Genomic DNA, 14756 nt, shown 5'->3' with positions numbered 1-14756 from the left:
GTTACAGGTGTGCAAACTGTTTTGATTGTCCTGGCTGTATGCATACTCTTTCTACTCGGGCTACAAGCATTCCCACACAGCTTCCCGATGATCCAGCCAAAACCACCATGAAGAAAGCCTATTACCTGGCCTGTGGATTTTGTCGTTGGACATCTAGAGATGTGGGCATGGCAGACAAGTCTGTTGGTAAGCCAGGTTGAGTTTGATATGAAGTGTCAAGAAACGTTATAAAGCTTTCTTTGTCCAGAGAATAATGCCTTATTGGAAATAGCTTTCTAAATAGAAAGCACAGTGAATTTTGTCATTGTCATTGTCTTAAGTATCTTCAGGGTAAGGTTTAGAATCACAGATGTACAGCCTCGGGCCAAATAGTTACTGCTTAATTTTCTGAAGTGTTAAGGAAATGTAATGGATTTGGTTCTATCAGTATATATGCAGGTACACAATTGAGCTTAATGTATGTTGACTAACCTAGTTGAAATTAATATTGACTTAGGTAATGTCGTCATTCAGTCGTTTTTCAATCATGTCTGATTCTCCATGACACTATTTGAGGTTTTCTTGGCAAAGATACTGGAATGGTTTGCTATTTCCTTCTCCAGCTCATTTTACAGATGAGGAAACTGAGGCAACTGGGGTTAAATAACTTGCCCAAGGCTACATAGCTAGTAAGCGTCATGAGGACAGATTTGAACTCAAGAAATTGAATCTTCCTGACCCCAGCCCCAACAATCTATCCACTGCACCACCTAGTCAGCATAGGTAAAGGCTTCTACAAATTCTAAAACAATTGAGGATGTGTGGATCAGAATTTCTTTAAACCTGGTCCAATCTCTAAGGTAGGTTTAATATTTGATTCTTTTGTATGTAGCAAGCCACTCTTCTATGTATACTTCTCATAATCTACATAAACAGATTTAAGTTGTAAATTCTAAATTTAATATTAAAATGTTTCAGAATAGAGATATGCTGATTTTTTTTTCTAGAATCTGCTCCACATCTTGATTAGCCCTCATTTAACTTCAGGGTATTAAATTGTTACCCAATACAGTTGAAGCAAATTTTTGAATTATTATTTCCTTCAAGCAGCATGCCTGTACTCCTCCATGATCACTTATTCCTAATCATCCCTGTTCCTCCTCCATTTCTTTCTGTACCTTTTTGTTCTCATCTACAAAGAGATTTCTCATCCCAAAAAGACTTTAAAAAAAAAAAGGAAAAGGACCTATATATACAAAAATATTTATAGCAGTTCTTTTTGTGGTGGCAAAGAATTGGAAATCAAGGGGATTCCCATCAATTGAGGAATGGCTGAACAAATTGGAGTATATGATTATGATGGAATATTATCATGCTATAAGAAATTCTGAGCAGGATGATTTCAGAAAAACCTGGTAAAGTCTATATAAACTAATGCAAAGTAAAGTGAGCAGAAGCAGGAGAACATTATACACAGTAACCGCAATACCATATGATAATCAACTGTGAAAGACGTAGCTGCTCTGATTAATACAATGATCCTAGAGAATTTTAAGGGACTCATGATGAAAAATGCTTTCTTCCTCCAGAAAGAGAACTGATGAACTCTGAGTAAAAATTGAAGTATATATTTTTTTCACTTTCTTTATTTTTCTTGCTTTTTTTTGGTGTCGTGGCTAATAAGAAGATATATAATTGATTTATTGCTTACCTTCTCGGTGGGGGAGGGGCTGGAGGGAAGGAAAGAATTTGGAACTCAAAAAATTTTAAGTGTTAAAAAAATAATAATACATTTTTAGAAATTAAAAAAGAGCAGTTTGACCTAATGATCCACACAGGAAAAGCTTAGATAAAAAATACATGTTATCCAGACCCTGATATGCATCTGAATAGACATCTCAGAGATCTCATCTATTGGTAGATGTGCCAGGGACAAACAAGTCAAATGTCCAGCAGACAGTATCTTGTATTCAAAGTTGAACAAGAGGAAGAAAGCCTACTAGATTGCCCCTAGGATACTGTATTTAAATACTGTATTTTGTATTTTAATGACTGTAAGTTTTTTTCTCAGAAAAATTCTTTCTCTGTTTTTTGTTTTTTTAAACATCATTGATGTGGTAGTAAGTCAAGGAATGAATACCCTGGTCTCTAAACAGTTAAAGATGCAGGTAACAAATGCACCAGAATGGCACAGGCTTGGCAGGAAGAGGCACAACTTATTATCCACAAACCATGTGAAGAATTGCTATGGGATGATGATTTTTGATCCCATCCAATTTTAAGTATACTCCTGTGACCCAAAAAAGGTATGACTAGAAAAGGAGATAGCCCAGTCATGTAGCAGTGTTGATGTGTGACCGATAGATATCCTGTGTGTTTGATTGCTATCCTTGCAAAATCAAGAGATCTAGAGGAAGACCCTTACAATGTCAGGTGGACACCACCATGGAAGTCTATGGAAAAACATGGACAGGAGTCACACAGGATGAGAAGATACAGATGAGTTGTGATTTGTATCATTATAGGGAATACTCACATCAATGATATTCCAGACCATTGAAGCATCTTAAAAAAAAAAAGTAGGGAGCAGCTAGGTGGCACAGTGGATAGAGCACTGGCCCTGAAGTCAGAAGGACCTGAGTTCAAATCCGGCCTCAGACCAAACACTTGACACTTACTAGTTGTGTGACTCTGGGCAAGTAACTTAACCCCAACTGCCTTAAAAAAAAAAAAAGTAAAGTATCATCCCCTTAGCCATTAAAAGAAACAAATAAAAATATAAAACAAGCTTATACAAATCTTTAACCTTTAACAAGGCATAGCCAAATAAATTAACAAATGACCGACAAGCAAAGATAATGCTCTGGTTCAATTCCTTCTTCAAGGTCTACATGCTACTTTGGACCTGGTTTCTTTCCTCCCTCCCATCCTTCTCTCCTTCCTTCCTCCTTCCATCCCTTCTTCTCTTCCTTCCTCCCTTCCTCACTCCCCTCCTTTCTTTCCTTTTTCATTTTCTCCCTCCCTCCCTTTCTCCCTTCCTTTCTCCTTTCCTTTTCTCCTCATTTCTCCCTCCCTCCCTCCCCTGTCTTCTTTCTGTCTTTCTTCCCTTTTTCTCCTTCCTTTCTTTCTTCCTTTCATTATAATTGTAAGCAGTATGTACACAATTCTGGTTCTGTTGATTTTATTTTGCATCTCTTTGTATAGTTGTTTCCATATTGCCTTGTATACTTCATATTTTTCTGGTTTGTAAGGCAGTGTATTTCATTACATTAACAGATACTGATTTAGTTAGCCATTCTCCAGTTGTTAGACATACAGGCTGTTTCTTCTTTTTTGCTACCATAAATAGAGCATCTATGAATATTTTTCTTTATGCAAGTCTTTTTCTGTAAGGGTACTTCTCTGTCAGTTTCTTTTGATTCTTGGTGGTGGTATATAGAAATGCAAGTGATTTATCTACTACTTTAATTCCTTTTTAGGATGTTTTTGGAGTAGAAATATAGCAATAAAATCTATGGTTCACAAGGTACAATCAGTTTTGTGACTCATTACATATTTACACATTGCTCTCTAAAATCTTTGCTTCACTCTACAGACCCGTCGTCAGTGTACTAGAGTGCCTGTTTCCTCAGCCATACTAACCTTTATATATGTTTCTTTGCCTCTAATTGATGGAAGGTAGCATCTTATATTTATCTTGATTTGCATTTCTCTTATTATTTGGGAGTGTGAGCACTGTTTTTTCACGTGACAATTAATGGTTTTTATTTCTTCATTTTGTAAACTGAACTGTTTCTGTCCTTTGAATATTAATAATTCATTAATTAATAATTACTCTTTTAGACATGTATCAGTTCCTTATAGATTTGGGATGCCAGACTTTTATCTCCTTAATTATTACAATCTTTGTCTCAATCTTTTTCTTTTAGTTTTAAAGATACTATTTTTGAATGTGCAAAATCCTTTTATTTTTTGGTAATCAAACTCATTGATTTTATCTCAAATAATTTATTCATTTGATTAAAGTTCTAATCTTTCTATAGTTGAAAACCTAATTCCTTTTTATTTCATATTTTTAAAAATTTCTTTATATCTAAATAGATAATCTGATTAGGACCTATTGTATTGTGTATGTTCTGGTTCTGAATCTTTTTTTTTTTTTTGCCATAGAACTATCCCGTATTGCCAGCAGTTGTTACCAAATGAGAAATTCTATTACCCAGTGTCTTTTTTTTATTAAATGCTAATCTTTTATGTTTATTAATTTCTGTTTTTTAGTTCTCTGTTCTTTTCCATTGGTATATTTCCTTATTCTTTTTCCAGTATCAAATAATTATAATTATTTTATAATATATTTTTATATTTGGTAGTGATAGTCCCCATTTGCTAGCTTCCTTTTTCGTAACTCTTTTTCATATTCTTTTCCATTATCTATCCATTTCAATTTTCTTTTTACTTTATCTAATTCTATAAAAGTAGCCTATTGGTATTTTGATTGATATTACATTAAATATGTAAGTTAGCTTTGAAAGTATTTACATTTTTAATATGTTTACTTATCTTCCATGAACAGAGGATATCCCTCCATTTGTAAGGTTCTTCCATGATTTCTGTCAAAATAATTTTGAAGCTGTCTTTTTATAGGTGTCTTGTATGTATTGATAAGTTAATTCCCATTTTGTTGTTATCATAAATAATATTCCTCTATCAATTTTTCTTAATTCTTGGTGGTGACATATAGAAAAGCAGGGGTTTTTTTTGTTTTGTTTCTATGGGGGTTATCTTATATTACACTACTGTAGAAAATATATCTATTAATGATTCTTGTTCTTATCAATGAAGTCATTCCAGAATTAAACAGTAAGAACTAGCTGGCAACCTTTGGAAAATTGCAAAAGTTTTTCATGACCTCTCCTCTCCCTTCCTCCCTCCAAGCTTTTTTCTCCTGAAAGAAACAGAAAGCTTTCAGTCTTCAAAGGATTGAAGTATCTAATTAGCTCCCAGATATGAGCAGATTGCAACACATTACAAACAAGGAATTACACAAAGAGAAGTGTAAAGGTTGTTATCAGAGTATTGTGTAATCAATATTAGTCAGGCAGGGGCAGGGCAGAGCCAGTCAAAGAATGAAGGTAGTAATACTCAGATGTTAATGAGCAATTAGTATAATTCAGGTAGAAAGGAAAGGCTTATTAAGAATTAAAGTATTTGTAGGTGGTAGAAGTGTGGGTTTATCGTGTTAAGATGCGTTTGATCTAAGCAACTCTTCTTCATCCTCTGAATATAAATGGGTTGGAACTGGGCAGCTGCCTGCAGATTTCCCTGAAGCAGACTCTAGAAACACATAAAGGGTCCTTCCCAGCTGCTAGTGCCTCTGCCCTTGGCAATGAAGAATGTTGAGATAGAAGAGGCTCACTTCAGCTGGAGACACAATATTATGTTGGAGACCTAACTGAGAGTAGTTGAAGGCCACAATCAACAAGCCAGTCCGACTGGAACCCAGAACACATGGGGAACTGGAACTCCCTATTCATAGATTCCTCATCTAATGATCCCAAGAACATGAAATTGTAGGCATTGCTGTTGTCATGGCTGATTGTCTGGTACCTCTATGACCAAAAGTTTGAGTGATTGAATCCAACATCAGCTTGAGACTTGCCTCCACTGGCAGAGAAATTCCGAGGTGCCATACATCTCTTCCTTTACCCAGATGTTACCAAAGGAAGCCAATAAAGATTAAAGTTGAAGTTTAAAAAAAGAGAGGAAAAAAATCATAAAAGAAAGAAAGAAATGTACAATCAGAAGACAAGGGTGAGCTGATCACATTGGGCAGCTGGTGACTCAGCAGAGAGAATGCTAGGTCTGAAATGAGGAAGATCCGAGTTCAAATCTGGCCTTCTATACTTACTCGCTGTGTGATCCTTGGAAGTCACTTAACTGCTGCCTGCCTCAGTTTCCTCATCTGTAAAATGGACATAATAACATGCCTCATAGAGTTGTTGTGAGGATCAAATGAGATAATATTTGTAAAGTGCTTAGCACAGTGCCTGGCACTTAGCCAACAACATATAAATGTTAGCTGCTGTTGTTGTTGAGAGCTGGTGATAACTGATGCGTTCCATTGGTATTTGTACAATGTAAAGAGACACTGAATATGGAACCCGTAAAGGGAACTTATGGGAAGACAGGAACAAGAGTTGCTTAGGGTGAGCAGGCGTGGATGGGTGGTGGCCTCCATTTTTAGAGTCATGCCCGCATGGAAGAGATCACCCATCCACTGGAGTGCTGAGCTAATGAAACAGTACAGTCCCTAAAAAGAGCTGGTTTTCAGTAAGTATTATTTCTCTGCTGTTTTATCTCCTCTATTTTTCTCTTTTTATTTTTTAATTGTGGTTATTTTTGGTATGGAAAAGAAATAAAATTCAGTAATCTTTCCAGACTCTTTGACATCTCACTGCTCTCTGAAGTTAATCCATTCAGTTAAGATTTATATGAATGAACAAAAAAACAGCATAGAGAGATGACAGACATATCAAAAGTTTGTATTACCTTCTGGCACATATAGCACCTTGACAAGGATAATTCACTTGGAGCAACTCTTAAGGATGAAGGGCCAATTTTATTTTACCTTTATAGTTCTGGTATCGTGAGAAGCTCTGAAACAACTACACTTCAGTTAAAATAATCTGCTTGTCAGGAGACAGACCCGTTGAGTTTGTGATGTGTTAACAGAAGAAGAAAAACAAAACTTCAACTAAGAAAATTATGCATCTCAAAGTGTTGGGTTTTTTTTAAAAGAGCTATAAAGCAAAGCAAATAGAATTTCTAATAACAGATATTCTGAATATGAATATATGTGTGTGTGTATATATGTATATAAATATATTTAAAAGTAAGAAAAATTTAGTGCACAATTGAAAAATGTCAGAATAGTTCAGAGAGCAAATGTTATTTATTTGACTACATTATATATAGGGGTGTGTAATATACTTATCAAAATCTAGTTTGGTGTTTAAGGTTTTGAGATTTTAGTCATTATTTTGTTTATTTGATTGTTGGTATTGAGATTATTATAATTTGCAATTAAAAATAAGGTGGTTGGTTTTGTTTTGTTTTTTAATAGAAGCCAGGAGAAACAATTAGGTAAAATACTTGGATTTTTAAAATATTATTTTGACTAAATCATTTCTCTTGTGCCATATATGCCTTCCTCTTGACTCAAAAAGAAATAAACTTCCAGGAAAACTCAGCCTCTTAGAAAAATTAGCCTTCAAAAAGTTATGGAGAAATATTATAATTCTAGTTTTTAAAAATAAGATGTATTACTAGTTTTTAGAAAACTTGAAGTGGTGGCTAGGAGATACATTTTGCTCACGCTTGTCATGGAAAAACTTTTATCCTCTTTTCAGACTGATTTTGATGCTAGCTGTATGGGAGCTGGTGATTCTAGTACTTCTTAATGTCTCATGTGAGATTCCATTTTGTTTTGCAGCCAGTGGTGGGTGGCAAGAACCTGAAAATCCTCACACACAAAGGGTAAGTAAATAAATAGAAGACAGTAAGAGAAAATAGAAAAAGGGAAATGCTTCAATTAAGCAAGGCTGGGGAAACTGATTGGAGCTGACCTTTGCTTTGTAGATTGATAAGCATAATTAATCAATCAAGATGCCTTAATGAAAAAGCACTTCCTATGTGCAGTTGTATTTTTCTATTTTTTTTTTAACTGAAAAGCTTCTCTGGTTTTTTCCTGACTGAATTCAGAAGAAAGAATCAGTTTAGTTTGAACTCTCAAGTCTATACTCTGTAAGGTTTAATGAATTATAAAATAACAAGTATTATTTAATGCTTGTGTTTTTATTTTTCCTACAAGTAGTCAAATCATATAGGAGTAAACTGATTTGTTCAAGGTCATACAAGTAATAAGTGGTAAAGCCAGGATTTTAACCAATGTTTTATGATTTCAAATCCAGCATTCTTTCTATTGTACTACACTGTCTCTAAGTCCTTCAGAGACAACTTAAAACATATATGATAACTGTATTTAGTTTTTGCAAGGACTATCCTATGAGAGAAAAATGAGATTTGTTTTATTTACTTCATTGGCCCCAGAGGGCAGAACTTAAAGCAACAAGTGGAAGTCAAGAGCCAATTTTGATTCAATATAAGGGAAAGTTTTCTAAAAAATGAAAACTGTCCAAAAATGAAATGGACTGCATTGGGAGGAAGTGAGTTTCCCCTCACCAGAGGTTTTTAAGTAGAGGTTGAAGCTCTCTTCTCAGGGATATTATAAAGGGAATTCTTGTCCAGGACTAAGTTGTACTGATGGCATTCTAAGGTCCTGTCTTGGCTGAGATTCTGTGGTTATGTGCAGTTTTATTGTATTACTGGCTTATGGACACAGCCCTTCAAATATAAAAGATGAAACTCAAGAAAATTAATTTTTTTAGCATTTTATAATAATATCTTAAACATTTAAATGTCTTGCCTGTGTTAGAGTGCTATAAAATATCCAAGACTGTTCAGTTTGCTGTAGTGGAAACCCCTGGGTATGAAATTAGAGAATGTAGGTTCAAAACTTGCTGCTACTTACTACCTTTGTGATCTTAGATAAGTCTCATCTTTAAAATAAAGGGGTTAATCTAAATGACTTTTGGGTTCCAATCAAGCTCTAGATCTCTGAGTCTGGAATTAATTTCCCTGATGTTATGAATATCTTTTTCAAAAGTATCCAGATGTACTTTACCCCAAAAAAGCATTTTCATCAATTCATGAGTTGTGTTTATTTGTTTTGGCTTAGCAATGGTTGACTATAGATTCTTGACTTAAAGCCTGTCACCTATCATTAGAAATAATTGCTTCATAACCAAACAGGAGATAAAGAGGTTTATGGGAGGTAAAATACATTATTTTGGTTGCATGCCATTAAAGAGTTTTTGCACAAACAAAACCAATGCAGCTCAAATTAGAAGAAAAGCAGCAAACTGCCAAAAAAAAATCTTTGCAGCACGTTTCTCTGATTAAGGTCTCATTTTTCAAATATATAGATAAGTGAGCCAAATTTATAAGAAAAAGAGCCATTTCCCAATTGATAAATGGTTAAAGGATATGAACAGGCAGTTTTTTGAGGAAGAAATCAAAGCTTTCAAAAATCATATCAAAAAATGTTCTAAATCACTAATAGAGAAATGCGAATGAAAACAACTCTGAGGTACCACCTCATACCCATCAAATTAACTAAGATGGAGGAAAAGGAAAATGGCAAATGCCGGAAAGGATGGGGGAAAACAGGTACACTAATGCACAGATGGAGTAAGCTATGAACTAGTCCAACCATTCTGGAGAATAATCTGGAACTATGTCCAAAGGGCTAGAAAACTGTGTATTCCCTTTGACCCAGCAATACCACTACTAGGTCTGTATTCCAAAGAGATTAAAGAAAAGAGAAAGAGACCTATTTATACAAAAATGCTTATAGCAACTCTTTTTGTAGTGGTAAAGAATTGGAAATTGAGGTGATGCCCATCAATTGGGGAATGGCTGGACAAGTTATAGTGTAAGATTGTGATGGAATACTGTTGTGCTATAAGAAGTGATGAAGGGAATAGTTTCAGAAAAACCTGGGAAGACTTGTATGAACTGATACAAAGTGAAGTGAGCAGAACCAGAAGAACAATATACACAGTAATAGCAACATTGTAAGGCTGATTGACTGTATAAGACTTAGAACTGATCAACACAATGACCCACCACAACTCCAAAGGATTCATTATGTCAAATGCTATCCATTTCCAAAGAGAGAACTGATGGTCTCAGAGTACAAAGTAAAGCACTTTTTTTCCTCTTTCTTTTTCTTGCTGTTTTCCGTCCCCTCCCCCCTCCCCCCCAGAAGATCATGGTTAATACAGAAATTTATTTTGCATGACTTCATATTTTTAATGGGTTTTCTATTTCTTGCCTTCTCAATGGGTGGCAGAGGAGACTCTGGAACTGAAAATAAAATAAAATTGAATTAGAAATCATTAACTTCTTTTGCCTTAGAGGCAAAAGTAATCTAATGAAAAATTAAGAGCAGGAATTTTGTATTTGAAATGTCTTCTAGCACCTAGTACAGTACATTAAAATATATGTAGGTGTGTATATTGATAACTAATGGTAGAAAAGTTAGCATAATATGAAGTGTATAATTTACTAGCACCTTGATTTTCCATTTCTACTTATGGTAAAATTAGGATTTCAGTCCAAAAAATAAATCTCACTTATGAAAAGAATGTTGTTTGTGGGGAAAGAGTAAAATCTGCACAGTATAGTATCTAGTACAGGGTTTAATCATTAGAAACTTTAAAATGTTATTGGGTGGTATATTATGGATTCAGGGTTGGGGACTGCTGTTTTATTTATCAAAGCTTGAGTGGCTGATCCTTTTTTTCCTGCAGATGAACAAACTAGTTGAGTATTACCAGCAGCTGGCCCAGAAGGAGAAAGTGGAACGAGATCGTAAAAAGCTGGCCCGCCGTCGAAACTATATGCCCCTGGCATTTTCGGTGAGCTTTTGGTACCTAGAGAATTTTGTGATTCACTGATCAGGAACTGTAGTGCCTACAAAGAGATTTTCTAACGTAGAGTATCCAGATAGGATATTGTGAGGTTTCAAGTAAAGAGCTTTCATATCCTTCATTTTAAAGTCAGTAATTTTGGATTATTCCTTTTCCTCTTTTTCCCAGTTCTAAAACTTTTTATTATCTTAAATAGTTTCTGAGGAGATGAGGGGGGGTTATGATTCTCTCCCATTCATTATTCCTTTCTCAGGTAGTGAATGAATAACTTCATTCATACAATCTTTAGTTCACAGTTACCACTCAGATACCTGTAGCTTCTCAGCTTCTAACATTAAAAATCTCCTTGGCACTTCTCATCTTCCATCAATTTGTGGAGCAGTGTCTTTACACAGTGGGAGTCATGGGTAGAGCATTCAGCTTTTAAGGGCAGAGTTTTCAAGAATTGTGAATTGTGGTCATTTTTTTCTTTGTCAACTTATTTGGTGAGATAAATTGTCATTTGAGCAGAGAGAATCAAATAGGATTTGGTGCAGTCACTACTATAATGCAAGTTAAGCTTTTTGACAGGGGGCACATATTTCTAGGATTATTACCATATAATATGGTATATTACCATCTTAATAAAGGCATGTAAGGAAATCACATGAGAATTTACATGACGAATTCACGTGAGAATTAAAAAGTAGTTTATTCCACTGAAAATTTAGGGAGGCTGGATAAGTCAATTAAATATATCTTGATTGGAATGGTGAATGGCATCCTTATCAATTTTCCATAGTACCAATCAGCCAATAAAATTTGCTGAGGATCCACAATTCTAGATTCCTTGCCAAAGTTTTAAATAAATAATTTTAATAGATCTATATGAATAACTAATTTATGAAACCAAGAGTATACCTAAAAAGAAAAATTTAATACACTTGCTGTTTTTCCAACTTTGCTATTATGATCTGCCTACTCTATGAGTTTGCTTTTTGTCTTATTGCTGCATTTTTTTGTCTCTGTTGCAACCTACTGCTATTTGGGGGCTCTCCACAGCAACATACTATTCATGTAGTGGTAAGTGCTCTTTCATGGTTTTTTGCTGGTACTAAAGCTCTTGAAAAAGAGCTCTCGAAAAAGACCCTAGATCACTTGGGTTCCAGATGACCAGTAGTTCATGTGTCTCAAAATCTTACCACCCTTTCTGTCTTAGAAGTGCCTAGACTGATAGGATAGCTAGAATTAAATTCACTTTTACAATGCTAGATTAGTTTCAGTACCTATAGATGGTACTTTTTTAAATTAAAAAAAAAATAGCTTTATGGGGAAAGGCTACATTTTATTTCATCAAGGTGAGCTTTTTAAGTTTGCTTTCCTTTGCTTAGTCTCCTGCGCTTCTCATACTGTCTCAAAAATAATTCCTTCTTTTGATAAGTAAGACAGACTGATATAAATATCTTTATGAAATTTTTTCTCTTCTAGGATAAATATGGCCTTGGAACCAGGCTTCAGAGACCAAGAGCTGGAGCTCCTATCAGTACCCTTGCAGGACTTTCGTAAGTTTGGACATTAAAATGGCATTGATGAGGAAGGCAGATATTATGCAGAAGATTCTGGGAAGGGGAGGAAAATTTTAATAGGAATTGTCACAAGAAAAAAGAAACAAATTAAAGATTAGAATTACAGATTAGAAACGGTAAATGTTATTAACCTTAAAAAGTAAACTGAATGGGGTATTCATCAAGGGGAAGGTTTGGTGCTTTCATTCCATATGTTATTAGATAACTCAGTAAACTGCCATGTTCCATCATTCAGCCTTAAGGAAGGAGAAGACCAAAAAGAGATCAAGATTGAGCCAGCACAAGCTGTGGAAGAAGTGGAGCCTCTTCCTGAAGACTACTATACGAGACCAGTAAATCTAACAGAGGGTATTGGACTTTACTATTTGTTTCCAACTTATTTTGAATTGAGCTTTTATTAGTCATGGTCTATTTACTGCATGGCATTATTGGTATGGTTTTCAACAGTAAAATGATCACAAAACACATTAAAACAATGTGACTTTTTAAAAAGTAGAAGGATCTTTATTTTGAGTCAGATCTATATTTAAGCAGTAGTCTTAAAAAAGACAATTAACAGAACCAAAGATGACCCTTTTATATCAGTGATTACTTTATAATTGCTGATTAAATGTTGTATTTAAGCAGCTTTAAGTAAATTTAAATTTCTCTTTTGAATCCCAAGTGACTACCCTGCATCAGCGCCTCTTACAGCCCGACTTCCAGCCAATCTGTGCTTCCCAGCTCTATCCTCGACACAAGCATCTGCTGATCAAACGATCCCTGCGCTGTCGAGTAAGTCGGCCATCACAAAAAATTGCCGTCTTTTCAGAAGACTAACTAGTACAAACCAAGACTGATTCATATTTGACTAATTCTGAAATACATGCACAGGCAAGACACATGTCCTGGATACAGACAATTAATTCCATAAATATTTATTAAGTATCTTTTTTGCATTGCCCTGTGCAAAAAAACCAGTTGAGATGGACTTTGAAGGAAATGTCACAAGACGAAGATGTGAGGAAAGAGCATTCTAGGCAGTAGGGAGGATACCTGCTAAGGCCTACCGGAAGGAAAGAGTAGTACAAGATAGGAGGATACAAAATAGTATATTTTGACTCTTTTGATCTGCTGCACTTGCTAATTCTACTGTTTTATCAGCTACTCATTCCTCAGCCCCTGGCAACCTAGCTTTTTTTCCCATCATTTAACTGAAACACCTCTTCAGGGTCAACAGTGACTTTTACTGAGTTCAGTGGTCTCTTTTCTTCTCCTGCTATCCTCTCAGATATTAGCATTTGACATTTTGACCACCCCTTCCCCACTGATGTTTTCTTCTCCCTTTTCCTCCCATGTCTCTGATCGTTCCTAATGTCACCTTTGTTTGATTTCCATCTTCCTTCTGCCCTTAAAAATTAGTTATTTTCTTAAATCTGTTCTCTTGTTATAACTGTCTACATTCCCCTTTTTTTTTTTCCTTTTTGGTGAGACAATTGGGGGTTAAGTGACTTGTCCAGGGTCACACAGCTAGTAAGTGTCAACTGTCTGAGGCCGCATTTGAACTCAGGTCCTCCTGACTCCAAGGCTGGATCTCTATTCACTGCACCACCTAGCTTCCCCACATTCTCTTTTGATAATTGTCATGCAGTCCTGTGACTTCGTTTATCATCTTTGTGCAGATGACTCCCAAATTTTTATCTCCAGCTTTAACCTCTCAAGACCCAGAGTTCCAGCTGTGAATTTCCAGCTTTCTGCTAGATATCTCAACTCAATATCTCACTGTTACCTGAAACTTAGTTCTTTATCTTCTCTCCAAACCTCCAAACTACTCTACCTCCTAACTTCTTTATTTCTTTTGATGATGCCGCCATCTTCTCACTGATTGAGACTCAAAACTTTGGCATCATCTTTGATTTTTTCCCTTTCTTCTCTCCTTCCCTTCCACACCATCCAGTCAGTTGCTAGCTCCTATCCATTTTACTTTCACCACATACTTTTTTTTTTTTTAACAGTTCTCTCCTTCCCATTCCTACCACCCTAATTTAGTATCTTATCTCTTCTTGCTTAGGCTATTGTAATAGGAGCCTCCTGATTTGTTTCCCTGCCTCCAGATTATCCCTTCTCCAGTCTGTCCTTCGGACTACTCCAAAAAGTCTTCCTAATGCACTACTCTGCTTTGCTACTACATTGCTTTTCTATCCAAAAACTTTCAGTGATTCCCCATTGCCTGTGGAATGAAATAAAAACTTCTGATCATCCCCTCCAAAATCCTTCACAGTCTAACTTCAGCCATCTCTAGCATTGACTCCTATTATTCCCCTTAATGTACTGGATCCATATTCTAGCCAACTTGGACTTACCATCCTCCATTCTTGTCCTATTCCTCCCATTTCTTTGCTTTTGCTCATGTCATCCTCTGTCCCTAGAATGGATTCTCTGTTCCTTATGTCTTTCCATTGAAATCTCTTCCTTCAAGGCCCACCTCAAGTGCAACCTCTTCTATGAAATCATCTCTGATATTTTCCTCTTCCTCCAATTAATTGAAAACAGTCTTTCTTGATTGATAGATATGTAGATAGATAGATAAAATAGATAGATAGATGTATACATACGCATGCAGATTTCTCATTTTGCATTCCCTAGACCCAAATTTGCTTTGTATTTAGCATACTCTTCC

The 14756-nt window shown here is 35.5% G+C and overlaps 1 protein-coding gene across 1 annotated transcript in view; it reads left to right on the top strand.

Moving 5' to 3' along the window:
• DCTN4 (dynactin subunit 4) overlaps nucleotides 1-14756 on the top strand; it is a 36788-nt gene that overhangs the window by 12064 nt on the left and 9968 nt on the right. Inside the window, exons 3-8 of the mRNA XM_027841995.1 lie at nucleotides 8-186; nucleotides 7472-7515; nucleotides 10413-10520; nucleotides 12000-12073; nucleotides 12333-12445; nucleotides 12762-12871. Of these exons, the coding sequence (XP_027697796.1) occupies nucleotides 8-186; nucleotides 7472-7515; nucleotides 10413-10520; nucleotides 12000-12073; nucleotides 12333-12445; nucleotides 12762-12871 (628 nt within the window). The remainder of the gene's footprint in view (nucleotides 1-7; nucleotides 187-7471; nucleotides 7516-10412; nucleotides 10521-11999; nucleotides 12074-12332; nucleotides 12446-12761; nucleotides 12872-14756) is intronic.

The sequence above is a fragment of the Vombatus ursinus genome, unplaced genomic scaffold, assembly GCF_900497805.2.
Source record: "Vombatus ursinus unplaced genomic scaffold, bare-nosed wombat genome assembly UNPS02014863.1, whole genome shotgun sequence".
Classification (NCBI taxonomy): Eukaryota; Metazoa; Chordata; class Mammalia; order Diprotodontia; family Vombatidae; genus Vombatus; species Vombatus ursinus.
This window is presented reverse-complemented; position numbering and strand designations above follow the sequence as displayed.